Raw genomic sequence first — 18,606 nt, 5'->3', positions numbered from 1 at the left:
CCCTCAGCCCCCGCTCCCGCCTCCCACATAAACGTTTGGCAGAGGGAACAGATCACAGCTCCCACCTTTACAGATATGAAAGTATCTGCCTTCTTGGGCAAATGCTAATAAAACCTTTATTTAAAAAAAAAAACTATTCTTTATTTGATAGCCCTGGGACATGGTGCCCTCCACCCAATAAAGCACCCTCCAGCAACCCTCCCACCCCTCACCCGATACATAGACATACGGACACGCGCACACACACACACACACACACACACACACACAGATCTGGATCCGTCTTCACTTTCTGTTGGCCTGAGCAGTACCAATAACACACTGGTTCACCTGGGGGCAAGGGGTGAGACAGGATAAAAGTTTGCAGCGTAACCAATACAACATTTTTCCCAAGATCTCCCATCCTCCAATGCTAGGGCTGCCCTCAGAAATACTGAAATAAGGCCTCCAAAGGCTGGTTCAGGCTGGTGCCAGTTATGGTTTGTTCTCCTCTGCACACTAGGTTTGGAGGAGGTGAAAAGGCTTGAGAAGAGATGGAAGCCCCAGAAGAAAATACAGGAGCAGAGAAAGGAGGCTTTCATTTCCAGCAATACCCTGTACTAGAGACCTCCAACCTCTCCCACTGTAAAACACTTAAACCGAGATAAAATAGTAATAACACCCATTTAGGAACTAGGACTCCTTAGAAAATGGATCAGTTGAAGTCTGGGGAAGGAAATGTACAAGTTGAATCTGAAAAGACTACTAGAGTTCTGTCTAAAGGACACTGGCACCAATCTGAAGGTGAAGGAGGCTCTTTTTTTTTTTTTTTTTTTTTGAGACGGAGTCTCGCTCTGTCGCCCAGGCTGGAGTGCAGTGGTGCGATCTCGGCTGACTGCAAGCTCCACCTCCCGGGTTCAAGCCATTCTGCCTCAGACTCCCAAGTAGCTGAGACTACAGGCGCCCGCCACCACGCCCGGCGAATTTTTTGTATTTTTAGTAGAGACGGGGTTTCACCGTGTTAGCCAGGATGGTCTCGATCTCCTGACCTCGTGATCCACCCGCCTCGGCCTCCCAAAGTGCTGGGGTTACAGGCATGAGCCACCGCGCCCGGCCAGGAGGTTCCTATTGGCCAAAGATGGGGCAATTTGAGCATCAGAAAGATGCACCAAAAGAAACACTTTTGGTGGCTACAATGAGCTATGATTGAGCCACTGAATTCCAGTCTGGGCAACAGAGCAAGTCCCTGTCTCAAAAAAAAAATAAAAATAAAGATAACCCTCAGATAAACATTCATTGGTCACCTTTGGAAGCTGCTAGGATATCAACTCAATACTGAAAATCAATAAATAATTCAGCATTTATCTTGTTTTTCCTGTATGAATTGCAGAGAAACCAAGTAGATGGCAAGGCAAATGTCTTCATAAAAGAATCGTGACTAACCAATGCAGAACAACTAAGATTAGAAAAATCCCCATTTAGAAACCCCTTAATGAAATAAAGGATCCAGGTATGGTCACTGCTGGATAAAATCACTAGGTGAAAAAGTCAATAAGGAGCTTGTAAATGGATGGGTCAGGTTGACAACACCCAAATATGATAAATAAGTGAAAGTATGGGGGAAAGAGGAAGCAACCAGCCAAAATCCAGAACAGTATATTCTATAGGACAAATGACCTTCAACAAACAAATGACATAATAGTGGCAGTGTGGGATAGGGTTGTGGAACTTGAGACATTTCAACCAAGTGGGTGGCCCTTGCCTGGATCCTGATTTGAACAAACCTATTATGTATAAAAGACACTTCTGAGACAGTTGGGTGAAATTTAACATAAACTGGGTATTAGAGGATATTAAAGTTCATGTTGTTGAATGTTACATTGGTGTAACATTAATAAAAAGTTAGAAAAAACATCACCACCCTCTAAAATTGAACTTGCAAGATAGTGAGGGAAACCCTCATCAAAGTAGAATACCAGATCAGGGTGCAGGTGCTGGCTACTCCACAGCAACAATCAGTGCTGACTGGGAGGAGGCCCAAGCGCACAGCAGGACAGACCTGATCAGACCTCAAATAAAGCCAGAGCCCATCAAAGGGCTATACGCGCAGGAGGAGGGTGTACCAGAGAAAAAAATTACCGTGGAGGCAGACAGTAAGGAAACTTTCTGACTTGCTTAACACTAGTGGAAGGAGATTCTAGTGGAAGGAATTCTCATTAGTGAGAATTCATATAGCCACTGGCTGACCCTCATGAGGTTTGGAGTCTGAATTCACACTATTTGGAATAGTCTGAAAAACCTCTAAGTCTTTGATCCAGTAAACCCATTTCAAGGACTATTTCCCTGGTTAGATGTAACCGAAAAAATACAAAATGATGTATGTACAAAGTTAGTCAACGTGGCCTTGTTTGTGACTAAAAAAGTGTGGAAACAATCCAAGTGTCCAGTAGAGGGAACTGGTGGATAAATTTTGGTGCAGCTACATAGTGGAGTCTAGGCAGACCTAAAAATAATGATCTCTGTATGCTGATAGGGAGGAATCTTAGGGATTTTTTGTGTGTTGGTTTTTTGAGACAAGGTCTTACTCTGTCACCCAGGCTGAAGTGCAGTGGTAGGATCACGGCTCACTGCAGCCTCCACCTCCCAGCCTCAGGTGATCCTCCCACCTCAGCCTCCTGAGTAGCTGGAACTACAGGTGTGAGCCACTACACCCAGCTAATTTTCCTATTTTTTGTAGAGACAGGGTCTCACTATGTTGCCCAGACTGATTTCAAACTCCTGGGCTCAAGCAATCCTCCTGCCTTGGCCTCCCGAAGTGTTCGGATTATAGGCATGAGCTACTGCGCCCAACCAGTTTAGACCTTTTAGTCACCTTTTCTTTTTTTTTTAATCAGCTTTCTCAGGTTAAATTAATCACCTGTTTTTTAAAAAACTTAACTCAAAAGCTAATAATTAAAAATGGAACCAGGTGAGCAGTGCCTCAGATACCTGCAAATGTAAAACCTTTCTGCACAAATGTGCTCCCTATCCTAGAAGACAAAAGGGATTGGAATGGAGAAGCCTACAACCACCCACGGGTCCTGACAAGGCTGACTGGTGGTAATCGCACCTTGGAGGCAAAGCGTAGAGAGTTGAGGGACTCGGAGACGTTCTCTTCCAGTGGAGAAATGTTCACAAACATGAGCCTATGAAAAGAGAATACGCCCAACCCCAGCATTAGGGGCCAGCAGAGCCTGGACAGGTCTCCACTGTTCCCCTTTCTACCCCTCACCCCAACACAGTTCCTACCTGACCCCTTCCATCTGTCCCTTTCACTCACATCTTAGCACTACCACCCAGAGAGTTCTGCAGCAGGTAGGTCAGTTTGCTGTTCCGGTAAGGCACGTGGGACTCCTAGATGATTGAGGTGGGGACAGGTGTTTAGGAATAGGCAGGGTTCTGCACAGCCAACCCCAACTGTCCCCCAGGTCCCGTATCTCACCCCACTCCCATTCCCACCTTGTTGCTCAGGGCCATGATAACCAGCCCCAGCGTGGACAGGCTGCTGTTAATGGCCTGTGTTTCCCGAAGGCGTTCCCGCTCCCCAGGGCCGAGGGCTAAGCCGGGGTCAAGTCGCTCACTCCCGGCCAGGTCCACAAGACTGAGGGGGGCCCCACACTGCAGGCCTCGGCTGGAGTGCTCCCCAGAAATCTGTAGCTGGAATACACTGTGGCTGCGTGATGACCGTTCATTCTGGGCTGTGCGGGCCACAGCCCGATTCTGGCGGGCCAGATGAAGCAGGGCCTCCACCTGGGGATGGGAGCAGAAGGGGCAAAAAGGCAGGCAGAAGTCAGTACATAGTAATATGTATGGAAATGAATAAGAGCCCACCCCCCCCCCTTGAAGCTTTCTAGCCTGTCAAGAAACAAAATAAGATGCACAGTATGTCCGAAAATGGTAAGGAATACATAGAATAGGGAGTGTATAAAGGCGGGGTGGGGAACACAAGTTTTGACAGGATAGCCAAGATCTCCAGGAAAGAGCATCCAGGCAAAGGCCCTGAGATGGGGAGCACGACTAGCTGGTTGAGGAACAGCCAGGAGGCCAGCATGGCTAGGATGAGCTGAGCAAGGAGATGAGACATGAGATGTAGTGACCCTCCTCGTTTTGGCAGATGCATCACTCCCTCGCCACTCCCAGGTTAAGGCAGATCTACCGACAGCCCACAGGCCAAAACGGGATGTGGTAACCCATCCTCATAACTCGCACTTCATCCTTCAATTCTCTCCTGCTCCTTTCTCCCTCTACCTCCATCTCGTGGCACCCTGCCCACTCCTCCCCATTTCCCAGTTCCAGTGCCCATGGGTCCTCACTTCTTTCTCACAGGAGACAGGGACATATCGAGCATTGGTGACAGTGAGCTCCTCACTCCCTGGCCCTGCACGGCGAATCTCACACTCGCCCCCTTGACCCTTCCGGGTTCCAGTGGCCAGCAGGTCCCGGACAGTCTCATTGTAGATCTCTACGTAGCTTGCTACAAAGCTGTAGGTCCAGCCCTGACCACTCAGCTCCTGGGCCACAGAGAAGAGGTGCCGCAGGGCCCGAGGGATCAGCCCCTCCAACTGGGGGTCTCCCCCAGGCCCACCCTCCATTGTGAAGGTCTTGCCACTGCCTGTCTGGCCATAGGCAAAGATGCATACTGGATAGCCATCCAGGGCTGACTGGACAAGCATGGCAATCTCTTCAAACACTTCATCCTGTCCACTTCCTGGTGGGAATACCCGGTCAAAGGAAAAATCATGGCGAGTTGGGGGAGCTGGTGCCCCACTCAGGGTCCCACGCCGCTCGTCAGACCGGGAGAGGCTAAGGCGGGTTGGAGGATCAGAGGGCCCACCAGGGCCAGAGGGAAACAGGAGGAGGCCAGGGGGTGGAGTGGGCTCCCCCGGCAGGACAGGGCGGACCCGGCAGAATACACGGATGTTGCCCTTGAGTTCCTGCAGCTGGTTGTGCAGTCGCCGGCGCTCCATTTCTAGCCCATGAAGACGTTCTTCCCGCTCAGTCAGTAAGGCTGCCTGGGCCACAGTCTCCTGCCGCAGAGATGCCACCTCTGCTTGGCTGCTTGACAGGGCTGCTTCTGATGTCTGCAGCCTCCTCTGCCCAGAAGAGAACACAACATACACAGAGGGTAAGATGCAACCAAGAATAAGAACAAACTGTGTGGCGTATGGAGTGGGTGGAGGTGAGGTCCCTGCTCAAAAGGACCTCAAAGTCTGGTAAACAAAGAAAGATGAGAAAATAAGGAATCATGGTACTAAGACAGGGAGTGCTATGGTTATGCCCAAGCACAAAGAGGAGCACAAGGAAGATGATATCTAGGGTGACACCCAGAAGTACAAGAGTGAACCAAGGAAGGATGTAGTACACAAAGAACATTCCAGAAAGAGGGAAGCACATATGCAGAATGCCCAGAAGTGAAAGTTGAGTCATTTAAGAGACTGCAAATAACTTAATCTAGTTGGTGCTCACCAGGAAGGAGTCAAGTGGACATGGGAGGAGGGAAAGAGAGTACCACAGGAATTTGTGATCAGGATGGGAACCCAAAGAAAGAGGGATGGAGGACTAAGGAAGACACAGATCTAAATGGGAGCTTTGCAAACAGTCAAGGGTAGGAAGAAGGGTGGCAGAAAGCAAGACAGTCAGGAGTGGGCTGGGGTGCAGACAGGTAGAAGAGAGAGGTATCTTCAGCAGCACCTATACTGCTAAAGATAGGTGCTCAGGAGTTCTCAGCCCAGACTTGAGGGGTACCTGGAAGGGAGGGGAGGCATGACCTCTGCCAGGAAAGCGGGGCTGACATCTGGTGAAAATCTGGCCCTTACCTCCTTCTCCTCTAGTTGGGACGTCAGTCCCCTCCGTTCTTCCTGCAATTCCACCTGTTTTTTCTGAAGCTCTTGCACCAAGCCCTCCTGCGTGCTCAGCCGCTCTTCCAGCTCCAGGACACAAGCACGCAAGTTCTTCAGCTCCTGTTGGCCCTGCTCAGCCTGGGCCTGTACCTTGGCTAAATGCCCCTCCAGTGTTGTGCGCTCTGTCCCCAGGGCCTTGACCTGCTGCTGGGCATCTCTGAGCTGGTCCTGAAGCTGCTGGTTCTCTTGGTCCAATGTTTGAGTCCTCTCACGGCATCGTTTTAGTTCTGCATTTAGGTCACATAACTGACCCTTTAAGTCCCAGGCTGGACGTTTGCTGGGTTTCTTCCCTCCTGCCATGGGAGGAACACCTGATGCTAAGATGAACACAGAAAGGACAAAGGTCAGTGGAGTCTAGGCTCTCTATCCCTCCTCCCTTCTAGCCTTTATGGGATCCACACCTGATGCTACATCTCCTTCCCCTTAGAGACCAAATGGATTTTTCTGGGCACTCACCATCTTCTCTTCCCTATCCCAGCCTCTCACCCAGTGGTTATGTTTGTCACCTCTGCCAGACTTCTGGACAGGAACAGCAGGAACTGGCTTCTGGTTCTTCAACCCTAGAGAATTGAGAAGGTGACTTAGGAATTACAGGACCAGTGTCCCTCCACCTCCATCATTCTCCCTTTACACATACCCCAAATCCCTTCTCAGACCCAGCTCTTGAGCACAGTTACCTGTGGCAATAGCTGTGGAACACCGGGGTCCTGTCTTCTTGGAAACTTTTTGAGCTGCCCAGGAGATGGGAGAGAGCAAAGGTAGAATGATCATTCTTAAGATGGCATGTACACTTGCTAGGACAGGGGCAGAAGAAGTGCTTTTCTCAGAATTAGAAATAAGATAACTTCCTTCCCTTATCCCTAAGTCTGGCCAGCTCCTAATGATACCTCCCCTAGAACCAGAAATTACAGTCATCCCTCAGTATCCAAAAGGGGTTGATTCCAGCACCCCCCAAGAATACCAAAATCCAAGGATGCCCAAGTCCCTTACATAAATAGGTATATAGTATTAAATATAGTCTATGCACACGCTCCCATATACTTTATTTATTGATTGACTGAGACAGAGTTTCACTTGTTGCCCAGGCTGAAGTGCAATGGCATGATCTCAGCTCACAGCAAACTCTACCTCCAGGGTTCAAGCGATTCTCCCGCCTCAGCCTCCCAAGTAGCTGGGATTATAGGTATGCGCCACCACGCCCAGCTAATTTTGTATTTTTAGTAAAGACAGGGTTTCACCATGTTGATTAGGCTGGCCTCAAACTCCTGACCTCTGGTGATCTGCCTGCCTTGGCCTCCATTTTGGTTTTTTTTTTGAGATGGAGTTGCACTCTTCTCACCCAGGCTGGAATGCAATGGCGCGATCTTGGCTCACTGCAACCTCCACCTCCAGGGTTCAAGCAATTCTTCTGCCTCAGCCTCCTGAGTAGCTGGGATTACAGGCAAGCGCCACCACGCCTGGCTAATTTTTTTTTAAATATTTTTAGTAGAGACAGGTTTTCAGCATGTTGGCCAGGCTGGTCTCAAACTCCTGACCTCAGGTGATCTGCCTGCCTCAGCCTCCCAAAGTGCTGGGATTACAGGCGTGAGCCACCGCATCCAGCCGCATATACTTTAAATCATCTTTAGATTACTTAGAATATCTAACACAATGTAAATGCTATGTTAATACAGTCATGTGCCCATAATGACATTTCGGTCAATGACAGACTGCATATACAACAGTAGCCCTGTAACATTATAATGGAGCTAAAAATTCCTATTGCCTAGTGACATTATAGCCATGGTAATGTCATAGCATTCCTCACCTGTTTGTGGTGATTCTGATATAAACGAACCTAATGCACTGCCAGTTGTATAAAAGTATAACACATATAATTACATATAGTACATAATACCTAATAATGATAATGACTATGTTACTAGTTTATATATTTACCGTACCGTACTTTTTATTGTTATTTTAGGGTATACTCCTTCTATTTGCAAAAACAGTTAACTATAAAACAGCCTCAGGCATGTCATTCAAAAGGCATTCCAGGCCAGGCACCGTGGCTCATGCCTGTAATCCCAGCACTTTGGGAGGCCGAGGTGGGCAGATCAAGGGGTCAGGAGATTGAGACCATCCTGGCTAACACGGTGAAACCCCGTCTCTACTAAAAATACAAAAACAAAATTAACCAGGCGTGGTGGCGGGCACCTGTAGTCCCAGCTACTCGGGAGGCTGAGGCGGGAGAATGGTGTGAACCCAGGAGGCGGAGCTTGCAGTGAGCCGAGATCATGCCACTGCACTCTAGCCTGGGCGACAGTGCGAGACTCCGTCTCAAAAAAAAAAAAAGGCAATCCAGAAGAAGGCATTGTTATCACAGGAAGTCACATCTCCATGTGTGTTACTGCCCCTGAAGATCTTCCAGTGAGACAAGATGTGGAGGTGAAAGCCAGTGATGTTGATGATCCTGACCCTATGTTGGCCTAGGCTAATGTGTATATTTCTTCGTTTTTAACAAAAAGTTTGAAAAGCAAAATAATATTTAGAATTTTTCAAATTTAAGCTTATTTCTCGGAAAAAATACAAATAAATAAAATTTTAAATTAAAAAAAGAACTTCAGGCGGGGCGCAGTAACTCATGTCTGTAATCCCAGCACTTTGGGAGGCTGAGGCGGGCGGATCACGAGGTCAGGAGATCGAGACCATCCTGACTAATACGGTGAAACCCCATCTCTACTAAATATACAAAAAATTAGCTGGGTGTGATGGCACACACCTGTAGTCCCAGCTACTCGGGAGGCTGAGGCAGGAGAATCACTTGAACCCAGGAGGCGGAGGTTACACTGAGCCGAGATCACGCCATTGCACTCCAGCCTGGGCGACAGAGCGAGACTCTGTCTCAAAAACAAAAAACAAAAAACAAAAATTTTATTTTCAAGCCAGGAGACAGAGATTCATATTGCCCTGAATATATGCTCCCCACCCAAAACAAAATTTAGATAGAAAAAAAGCATGAGGAATAAGGATATAAAGGAATAAAATATTTCTGTAAAGCTATACAATGTTTGTGTTTTCAGTTGTTATTACAAGAGTCAAAAAGTTAGCCGGGCGCAGTGGCTCACGCCTGTAATCCCAGCACTTTGGGAGGCTGAGGCAGGCAGATCACGAGGTCAGGAGATCGAGACCATCCTGGCTAACATGGTGAAACCCTGTCTCTATTAAAAATACAAAAAAACAAAATTAGTCAAGTGTGGTGGAGGGCACCTGTAGTCCCAGCTACGCGGAAGGCTGAGGCAGGAAAATGGCGGGAACCCGGGAGGCGGAGCTTGCAGTGAGCCGAGATTGTGCCACTGCACTCCAGCCTGGGCGACAGAGCGAGACTCCATCTCAAAAACAAAAGAGAGAAGTTCTCGGCTTTCGGCTCGGAGGAGGCCAAGGTGCAACTTTCTTCGGTCGTCCTGAATCTGGGTTCATCCGACACCAGCTGCCTCCACCATGCCGCCAAAGTTCGACCCCAACAAGATCAAGGTCGTATACCTGAGGTGCACCAGAGGTGAAGTCGGTGCCACTTCTGCCCTGGCCCCCAAGATCGGCCCCCTGGGTCTGTCTCCAAAAAAGGTTGGTGATGACATTGCCAAGGCAACGGGTGACTGGAAGGGCCTGAGGATTACAGTGAAACTGACCATTGAGAACAGACAGGCCCAGATTGAGGTGGTGCCTTCTGCCTCTGCCCCGATCATCAAAGCCCTCAAGAAACCACCAAGAGACAGGAAGAAACAGAAAAACATTAAACACAATGGGAATGTCACTTTTGATGAGATCGTCAACACTGCTCGACAGATGCGGCACCGATCCTTAGCCAGAGAACTCTCTGGAACCATTAAAGAGATCCCGGGGACTGCCCAGTCTATGGGCTGTAATGTTGATGGCTGCCACCCTCATGACATCATAGATGACATCAACAGTGGTGCTGTGGAATGCCCAGCTAGTTAAGCACAAAGGAAAATATTTCAATAAAGGATCATTTGACAACTGGTCGAAAAAAAAAAGTTAAAAAAAGATTAAAATGTTACATCAGCCTTGGCAAGTGGGAAAAAAAATGTTAAGTTTATAAAGTAAAATAGTTATAGTAAACTAAGGTTAATTTATTATAAAAGAACTATTTTTTATAAATTTGATGTAGCCTAACTGTACCATGTTTCTAAAGTCTACAGCAGTGTACAGTAAGGCCCTAGGCCTTCACATTCACTCACCACTCACTCACTAACTCACCCAGAGCAACTTCCATTCAAACATGCTCCATTTAATGGTTAGTACCCTGTACAGGTGTACCATTTTTTATCATTTATATTGTATTTTAACTGTACCTTTTCTATGTTTAGGTATGTTTATATACACAAATGGTTACCACTGTGTTATGTTACCTACCGTGCTTCAGTATAGTAACACGCCACACAGGCTTGTTGCCCAAGAACAATAGGCTATCGCAGATAGCCTAGGTGTGTAGCAGGCTAGATCATCTAGGTTTCAGTAAGTACATTCTATGATGTTTCCACAATAATGCATTTCTGATAATGTATCTGCATTGCCAAGTGACACATGACCATAACTGTTATACTGTATTTTTTGGTTTTATTTTTTATTTTCCATGAATATTTTCTCATTTTTTTTTTTTGAGACCGAGTCTCGCTCTGTCGCCAGGCTGGCACAATCTCGGCTCACTGCAACCTCCACCTCCTGGGTTCTAAGCAATTCTCCTGCCTCAGCCTCCAGAGTAGCTGGGATTACAGGCACGGGCCATCACGTCTGGCTAATTTTGTATTTTTAGTAGAGACAGGGTTTCAACCATATTGGCCAGGCTGGTCTGGAACTCCGGACCTCAGGTAATCTACCCACCTTGGCCCCCCAAAGTGCTGGGATTACAGGCATGAGCCACTGTGCCCACTCTCCTTGAATATTTTCAACCGATGGTTGGTTGAATCTGCAGAAGCAGAACCCACGGATACAGAGGGCCAACTGTACTCCATATGCCAAAAAGCAATTTGGATTAAGATAAGTAAAAGCAGGACCATGTCTAAAGTATGCCACCATTTATGTAAAAAAGGTGGGGGAGTATAGTCTTACTTGCTTGAATACCAATAGAATTTCCCTGGAAGAACACACAGTTGCCCTGGGTAGCAGAATTGGGTGGCTGGAGGACAGAAATAGGAAGCAAACTTCACTATACAACAACCTTTGTGCCTTTGGAATTTTGAACCAAATGAAATGTTATTACCTATTCAAAATAGGCTGGGTGCGGTGCCTCACGCCTATAATCCCAGCACTTTGGAAGGCAGAGGCGGGTGGATCACCTGAGGTCAGGAGTTCAAGACCAGCCTGGCCAACATGGCGAAACCCCAACTCTACTGAAAAAAAAAAATACAAAAATTAGCTGGGCGTGGTGTGGGCACCTGTAATCCCAGCTACTCGGGAGGCTGAGGTAGGAGAATCGTTTGAACCTGGGAGGAGGAGGTTGCAGTGAGTGAGATTGAGCCACTGCACTCCAGCCTGGGCGATAGAGCGAGACTCTGTCTCAAAAAAAAAAACAATAAAATTGAAAGAAAAGAAACAAGTGAGTTGAAGAGCACTGGCCTTCCATGTCCCTGGAGTCTATCCATCCTGAGAGCCCACCTGTGGTCTGGCCTTGTGTCTGTGGCACTGTAGTGAGGGATGGAACTCTTGGGTGGGATGTGGTAATTTTGGTCGTTGCACCCAGGCCTCTTGTCCGTTTCTGGGGAAAGATAAAGACAAGGTCCATAGTCACCCTCCCTAATGGTTTATACTCTCTCTCTCCTTTCTTTCACACACACACACACCCCACACACATGCACAGCTCTCCATGCCCAGCTCACCTTCTCAGGCTCCAGGCCATCTTCCATCTGGTCAGGCCTCCTCTTGAGTCTGCTTCCTGAGAGAGGCAGCTGGGAAGGGGCCTTAATCAGAGGTCTCTTCAGTTCTATGTTCCCCTTTACTTCCAATAGGGGGGACCTCTGTTGGGAAAAGAGACCCTTAAGACAATACCCAGGAGCCCAAATGTCCCAAGAACTTCCCATCTTGGCCCCCAGCCTCAATTGTCAACATCACCACCACCAAGCACTGAGCACCACTTGTGCCAAAAGCTGAATTATGTGCCAGACAGCATGAACAGAAGTGGGGACGTAACCTAAAAGTGGGAATAACCTCTAGGGGAAAAGCTGGACTTGACTAACTTTAAGGGTGGGACTCAAACAAGCAGAGAGGAATGGATGCTCTTCCTGGAAGGCAAAAATTCAAATATGTACAGAGCATGGCTAAGAAACCAACTGGCCTTTTGGCTGGAGCTGAGAATCATAAACAAGGGAGAGAGTGGAAGATATGTGAGGGCTGAAGACTGCTTGGGAGAATCAGGCAACATTTACTGAGCCGTTTGAAATGTTTTACCTGGACCGGGTGCAGTGGCTCACGCCTGTAATCCCAGCACTTTGGGAGGCGGAGGTGGGCAGATCACAAGGTCAGGAGTTTGAGACTAGCCTGACCAACATGGTGAAATCCCGTCTCTACTAAAAATACAAAAATTAGCTGGGTGTGGTGGCACATGCCTGCAATCCCAGCTACTCGGGAGGCTGAGTCAGGAGAATCGCCTGAACCTGGGAGGCAGAGGTTGCGGTGAGCCGAGATCACGCCACTGCACTCCAACCTGGTCAATAGAGTGAGACTCCCTCTCAAAAAAAAAAAAGGGGGCATTAGAACTTAATTCTGGCCAAGCATGGTGGCTTATGCCTGTAATTCCAGCATTTTGGGAGGCTGAGGCGGGCAGATTACTTGAGGTCAGGAGTTCAAGACCAGCCTGACCAACATGGTGAAACCCTGTTTCTACAAAAATTACCCAGGCATGGTGGCATGTGCCTGTAATCCAGCTACTTGGGAGGCCGAGGAGGAGAATCGCTTGAACGATTGGTGGAGGTTGCGGTGAGCCGAGATCACACCACTGCACTCCAGCCTGGGTGACAGAGCGAGACTACGTCTCAAAAAAAAAAAAAAAAGAACTTGGCCAGGCGCAGTGGCTTACGCCTATAATCCCAGCACTTTGGGAGGCCGAGGCGGGCGGATCACAAGGTCAGGAGATCAAGACCATCCTAGCTAACACGGTGAAATCCCGTCTCTACTAAAAAATACAAAAAATTAGCCGGGCATGGTGGCAGGAGCCTGTAGTCCCAGCTACTGGGGAGGCTGAGGCAGGAGAATGGCGTGAACCCGGGAGGCGGAGCTTGCAGTGAGCCAAGATTGTGCCACTGCACTCCAGCCTGGGTGACAGAGCGAGACTCCGGTCTCAAAAAAAAAAAAAAAAGAACTTAATTCTCATGGAACCTAGTTGAAAGGGGCTATTCTAGAAGCTTGAGGGCTAAGCTAGGCAGACATCCACCTTAGCGAACCAGATGACATTTGCCTGTGGTCCCAGCTACAAGGGAGGCTGAGGTGGGAGGATGGCTTGGGCCCAGATCAAGGCTGCAGTGAGCCGTGATCATGCCACTGCACTCCAGCACTCCAGCCTGGGCGACATACTGAGATCCTGTCTCAAAAAAAAAAAAAAAAAAAGAAAAGAAAAGAAAGAAAAAGAAAAGAAATAACACAGAGATCTGAGTACCTGAAGAGTTGGTTTTTGTTTATTTGTTTTTGAGACAGGGTTGCCCAAGCTGGCTTTGAACTTTGAGTTCAAGTGATCCTCCTGCCTTAGCCTCTTAAGTGCCTAGGACAACAAGCACATGCTACTGGACCCAGCAGGATTGGTTTCATGGATGCTAAGTTCAATTTTGGGAAAGTGAGTTTGAGCTACCCGTGATACAGTGAGATTTACTCAAGGAAGTTCACAGACCATCATTATTTTTAAAAATCATGAAACAACCTGATACACTGTTTTCTTTTGTTTTTATTATCATAACCCCTACATAAGACTGTGAGCACCATAAGAATTCATCTGTTTTGTTCATAACTATATAACCAGAGGGCCTAGTACAATGTCTGCTACATGGTAGGACTCTACAGTTTTTGAAGGAATGAAATTGAATGTTCATCAGTGGGGCAATACTTAAACTGTGATATATCCATACCATTGGCTTCTATAAAAATAAAAAGGGAAAAAAAGAGGTAGCATTTTTCCTGCCACCTACAGAAGTGTGCACAAATAATGCTTATTTTAATTTAGTGTAATCAAATATAGTATGGAAACCAAATTTTTCTTTAAGTATTCCAAAGTCAAACACTAATTTTTAAAAATAACCTGTGCCCTTCCTCCTCTCTACACTACCGTAGTGGATCTGCTACAGACCTACCTCCTTGGAATTTATGTTGGTTCAGAAAATGTGTTTAAAGGTTTGTTTATTCAGGACAACTCCAAAGACCACAGTATATATATTTTTCCCATCTATTAATATAAAGCTAGACATGCATGATGCCCTCCAACTTTCCACAGTGAGAAGCAAAAGCACTTAACCTTCTATAAGAACAGATATTCATGCAACCCTGCCTACATCCACCTCACCACAAGATCAGAGGTGGATGGCCCTGCTCCTAAGGCAACCCTTTCATATATGCATCACATTCCCATCCCTCCTCACCAAATCCTGGACTCACCAAATCCTCCCAATTTCAGGAACATTCCTCCAGCAATCCTCCCTTCTCACCTCTGCACCATCAGCTTTGTACTCTATGGCATCACTCCAATTGGCATACCACAAACTCTATTATTTCTTCGAAACTAAAAGAATCTGAACTCTGCTTTCCCTAACAGGTACTATCCTTTTTCCTTGCCGCCTTTCGCAGCAAAACTCTAAAGTATTACCTCTAGTGTATTCATCGTGGCCAATTTCTCTCCTAAGCCCACTGCAATCAGGCTTTCATTCCCACTATTCCATCGAAATTGCTATCCTCAAGATCACAAGTAACTTCATGTTGCTAAGTCAATTCTTTATCTTCATTTTCTTGACCCATCAAACAGCATTTGATACAACTGATTACTCCCTTTTCCTTAATAGGCTTTCTTCACGTAGCTTCCAGGAGACCACCCTTTCTTACCTCACTGGCAGGTCCTCCTCATCTCTCCAGATTTTAACAGCATTCTCTATCTATACTCACTATCCACTCCCATGCCTTTAAATATCATTGATATGCTGACAGTTTCCAAATTTATATGTCCAGCTCAGACCTCGATCCTGCACCTATACTGAACTGCATCCTCAACATCGCTATTTAAGGCTGGGAGTGGTGCCTCATGCCTGTAATCCCAGCACTTTGGGAGGCCGAGGCGGGCGGATCACTTGAGTTCAGGAGTTCGAGACCAGCATGGCCAACATGGCAAAACCCTGTCTCTACTAAAAATACAAAAATTAGCCAGGTGTGCTGGCACGTGCCTGTAATCCCAGCTACTCGGGAGATTGAGGTGGGAGGATTGCTTGAAGCTGGGAGGTAGAAGTTGCAGTGAGCTGAGATCACACCACTGCACTCCAGCCTGGGCAACAGAGTGAGAGACTCCGTATCAAAAAAACATCTCCATTTGGAAGTCTAATAACTGACCTCTTGATGTCCAACCCTGCTTTGAACTTGCTCCTTTTGCAGCTTTCTCCATCTCAATTGATATAACTCCATCTTTCAGTTGCTCAAGCCAAAAACCCAGAGTCCTCTCTTTCTCCTACATACCACATCTAATCTGTCAGCAAAGCATGGCTGATTGTACCTTCAAAATATATCCAGAATCCAATCACTTTTTACTGTTTCTTCCACTGCTATCACCCTGACCTAAGACACCATCATCTGGCACCTAGATTATCATAAACCAGTGGTTCTCAACTGGGGGTGATTTTATCCCCAAGGTGACATTTGACAATGTCCAATGCAGTCCTGTACACTGTCAGATGCCTAGCAGCATCCCTGCCCTCTACCCACTAGATGCCAGTAGCAACCCCCCACCTAGTCACGACAATAAAAAATGTTGGCCAGGTGCGGTGGCTCATGCCTGTAATCCGAGCACTTTGGGAGGCCGAGGTGGGAGGATCATGAGGTCAGGAGATTGAGACCATCCGGGCTAACACGGTGAAACCCTGTCTATACTAAAAATACAAAAAATTAGCCGGGCGTGGTGGCAGGCACCTGTAGTCCCAGCTACTTGGGAGGCTGAGGCAGGAGAATCGCCTGAACCCGGGAGGCGGAGGTTGCAGTGAGCCGAGATCGCGCCACTGCACTCCAGGCTGGCGACAGAGCGTGACTACTTCTCAAAAAAAAAAATGTTGCAGGGCACGGTGGCTCATGCCTGTAATCCCAGCACTTTCAGAGGCCGAGGCAGGCGAATTGCTTGAGCCCAGGAGTTAGTTCCAGACCAGCCTGGGCAACATGGCAAAACCCTGTCTCTATTAAAAATACAAAAAATCAGCCAGGCATGGTGGCAGCTGCCTGTAGTCCCAGCTACTCAGGAGGCTGAGGTGGGAGGATCACTTGAGCCCAGGAAGTTAAGGCTCCAGTGAGCCATGATCATGCCACTGCACTCCAACCTGGGAACAGAGAAAGAGAACCTGTCTCAAAAAAAAAAAAAAAAAAAAGGCAATGGTGCTATGGTTACGAAAATCTGTTGGACCCAACAAATCTTATCTCTCTGCTTAAAATCATCCAATGATTCCCCATCTCACTCAGAGTAAAAGTCCTCACAACAACCCCCACAAGGACAAACTGTGATCAGCAACCCCACTACCCATTACCTGACTTCCTTTCCCACAACTTTTCCCCTTGCTCACTTCATTCCAGCCACACTTCCCTCCTTACAACTCTTTAGGGACTCTGCTCTAACAGATTCCCTCTGCCTGAAATGTTCTTCCCTCACTATCTGCTTGTCTATCTCCCTCACTTCCTTCAAGTCTTTATTCAACTCATCTTTTCCATGGGGGTTACTGAGACCACCCTATTTAATACTCTATCCCGCCAGTTGGCCTCCCCTACGTCCTCAACCTTGAATTTCTCCTTTTCTCCACAGCACTTACGACCTTCTGGCAGTTATATAATTCATTTATTACATTTATTGTCTGTATCCCCATGGAATGGCAGCTCCATGATGGCAACGATTTGTCCCTTGTTCACTGCTGCATCCTAAGTACCTACAACCACGCCTAGCATGTAGTAGGTGCTCAATAAATACTTGATTAATAGATCTGAGAAGGCTTTTACTACTTCTTACTGTCACATCATACTACTCTGCTCTCTGGTTGTCACGAGAGAAAGAATCTCTCTTAAGGCTGAATGCTAACTTCAGGGAAACCTGAACGTGAAATACTAGTAAACAAAGGATTCAGGCAGGAGACCTTTCCTGGCACCAGAGAACAGTACACTCCAGCTGTCACACACATTCATCTCTCTTCACTGGAGACAGGAAGCTGCATATGGTTGTGGGGTGCAGCAGGGCACCATTTAAGAGAAAGAACTAAATCAATCAGTTTCATTGGGCACGAATCTGCACAATTTGGGAAAGGAGAGAGAGAATGAGAAGTCTTTTGGCCCAGATTACCCTACTCTCCTTCTCCCTTTCCTACACTCCGAAGCAGCAGTGATAAGGAGAGGCGATTAACACAAAAGGACCTCAGCAAGGATGTGGCCTCAGACACCATGTCCCCAAAGGAAGAAGTCATATCAGAACTCTCCCTTCTTACACACTGCAATCACACCCTGAGTAGGAATAAAGAAGTGGAAATGTGTCAGACGAGGCTGAGAATTCGAAATGGGAAATCTCGGAGACATGAAAGTAAGGGAGGGGCTCCAAAGACTTGAAGCTGGGGGAGGGCAGACAAACGTCCCTTCCGACCTCCCCGGGTGCTCTAAGCCGTCTCCACTCCTGCCTCCGCCCCTTTCCACTTGTGCGGGGGCGCACGGACCTTCGCTCTCCCGGTAGACATGACAAAGGCCGACCGGGAGCCGGGGGCGCGACAGCATCGGAGCGGTCAGCCGTCGTCCCCATCCCCAGGGCAGGACACCTGCGCCGCCCCTACTCACCTGCGGATCCATGTCCACCTCGGTCCCACACGCGCCGGGGGAATGCAGTGGAAGAGAACTGGGTGCCGGGGATCCTGGGACTCGCGTTCTCTCGCCCGCTCGCGAAGCAGGGTAGAGAACTCGCACGGCTCCGGCCGCTACCAGCCCCGCGCCACACCCGCCACTTTTGAATTCCAACGGCCGCCACCCACTCTCACCGCGCTCTGCACGCAGGGACCAATCGTCGCTGTCGCCACGGCCGAGGGCCAATCGCAGCGTTCTCCGCCACCCGAAGCCACACCCCGCCCGACAGGCGCCTTGTCTTTTCTGTTTCGCAGGCGCAGGAGAGGTAGGCGGATTAATTCCACTTCCGGTGCCACTTATGCTTCTCACCCCTCCCCTCCTCTAGCGGCAACACTGCTGGACTTCCGCTCGGCTCCCCGCCGTCGCTCGCTACGTCAGAAAATGCGTGGACGTCGCCGCACGAACGCAACTGGCCAAGCGTAACTGGTGGCGGCCGGAGGAGAAGGGGCGGGGACGCTGGAGGAAAGAAATGACGCGTGCGCAAACGAGGACACGTGCCGGGAGACAGGCGGGACTAGCGCCTCCTGGTGACTGCAGTAGGGAGTGCACTTGTTTTCCGTCGACGTGATTGAGGCTCCAGCGCTGCCTCTCC

At 48.1% G+C, this 18,606-nt stretch overlaps 2 protein-coding genes across 2 annotated transcripts; one reads left to right on the top strand and one right to left on the bottom strand.

The window, feature by feature from the left end:
* Positions 1 to 93: 93 nt before the first annotated feature.
* On the bottom strand, positions 94 to 18,403 carry KIFC1 (kinesin family member C1). Its single transcript, XM_008960641.4, has 11 exons — positions 17,952 to 18,403; positions 11,798 to 11,935; positions 11,577 to 11,676; positions 6,596 to 6,649; positions 6,425 to 6,478; positions 5,835 to 6,235; positions 4,332 to 5,111; positions 3,478 to 3,768; positions 3,299 to 3,372; positions 3,089 to 3,164; positions 94 to 330 (listed from the first exon to the last, which is right to left on the bottom strand). Exons 1-11 carry the CDS (start codon positions 17,961 to 17,963, stop codon positions 286 to 288), a joined length of 2,025 nt encoding a protein of 674 aa, XP_008958889.1. The 5' UTR covers positions 17,964 to 18,403; the 3' UTR covers positions 94 to 285.
* On the top strand, positions 7,996 to 10,183 carry LOC100987045 (large ribosomal subunit protein uL11-like). Its single transcript, XM_034961862.3, has one exon. It carries the CDS (start codon positions 9,402 to 9,404, stop codon positions 9,897 to 9,899), a length of 498 nt encoding a protein of 165 aa, XP_034817753.2. The 5' UTR covers positions 7,996 to 9,401; the 3' UTR covers positions 9,900 to 10,183.
* Positions 18,404 to 18,606: the final 203 nt, after the last annotated feature.

Source organism: Pan paniscus, chromosome 5 (genome assembly GCF_029289425.2).
Source record: "Pan paniscus chromosome 5, NHGRI_mPanPan1-v2.0_pri, whole genome shotgun sequence".
NCBI lineage: Eukaryota > Metazoa > Chordata > Mammalia > Primates > Hominidae > Pan > Pan paniscus.
The sequence above is the reverse complement of the archived record's forward strand: the minus strand, read 5'-3'. Positions and strand labels throughout refer to the sequence as shown.

Coding starts and splice junctions, on each gene's coding strand:
- LOC100987045 (XM_034961862.3), top strand. CDS start 9,402: ATGCCGCCAAAGTTCGACCCCAACAAGATCAAGGTCGTATACCTGAGG.
- KIFC1 (XM_008960641.4), bottom strand. Junction 6,479..6,595: donor TTCCACAGCTATTGCCACAG/GTAACTGTGCTC, acceptor TCAATTCTCTAG/GGTTGAAGAACCAGAAGCCA. Junction 5,112..5,834: donor CCCAACTAGAGGAGAAGGAG/GTAAGGGCCAGA, acceptor TCTTCTGGGCAG/AGGAGGCTGCAGACATCAGA.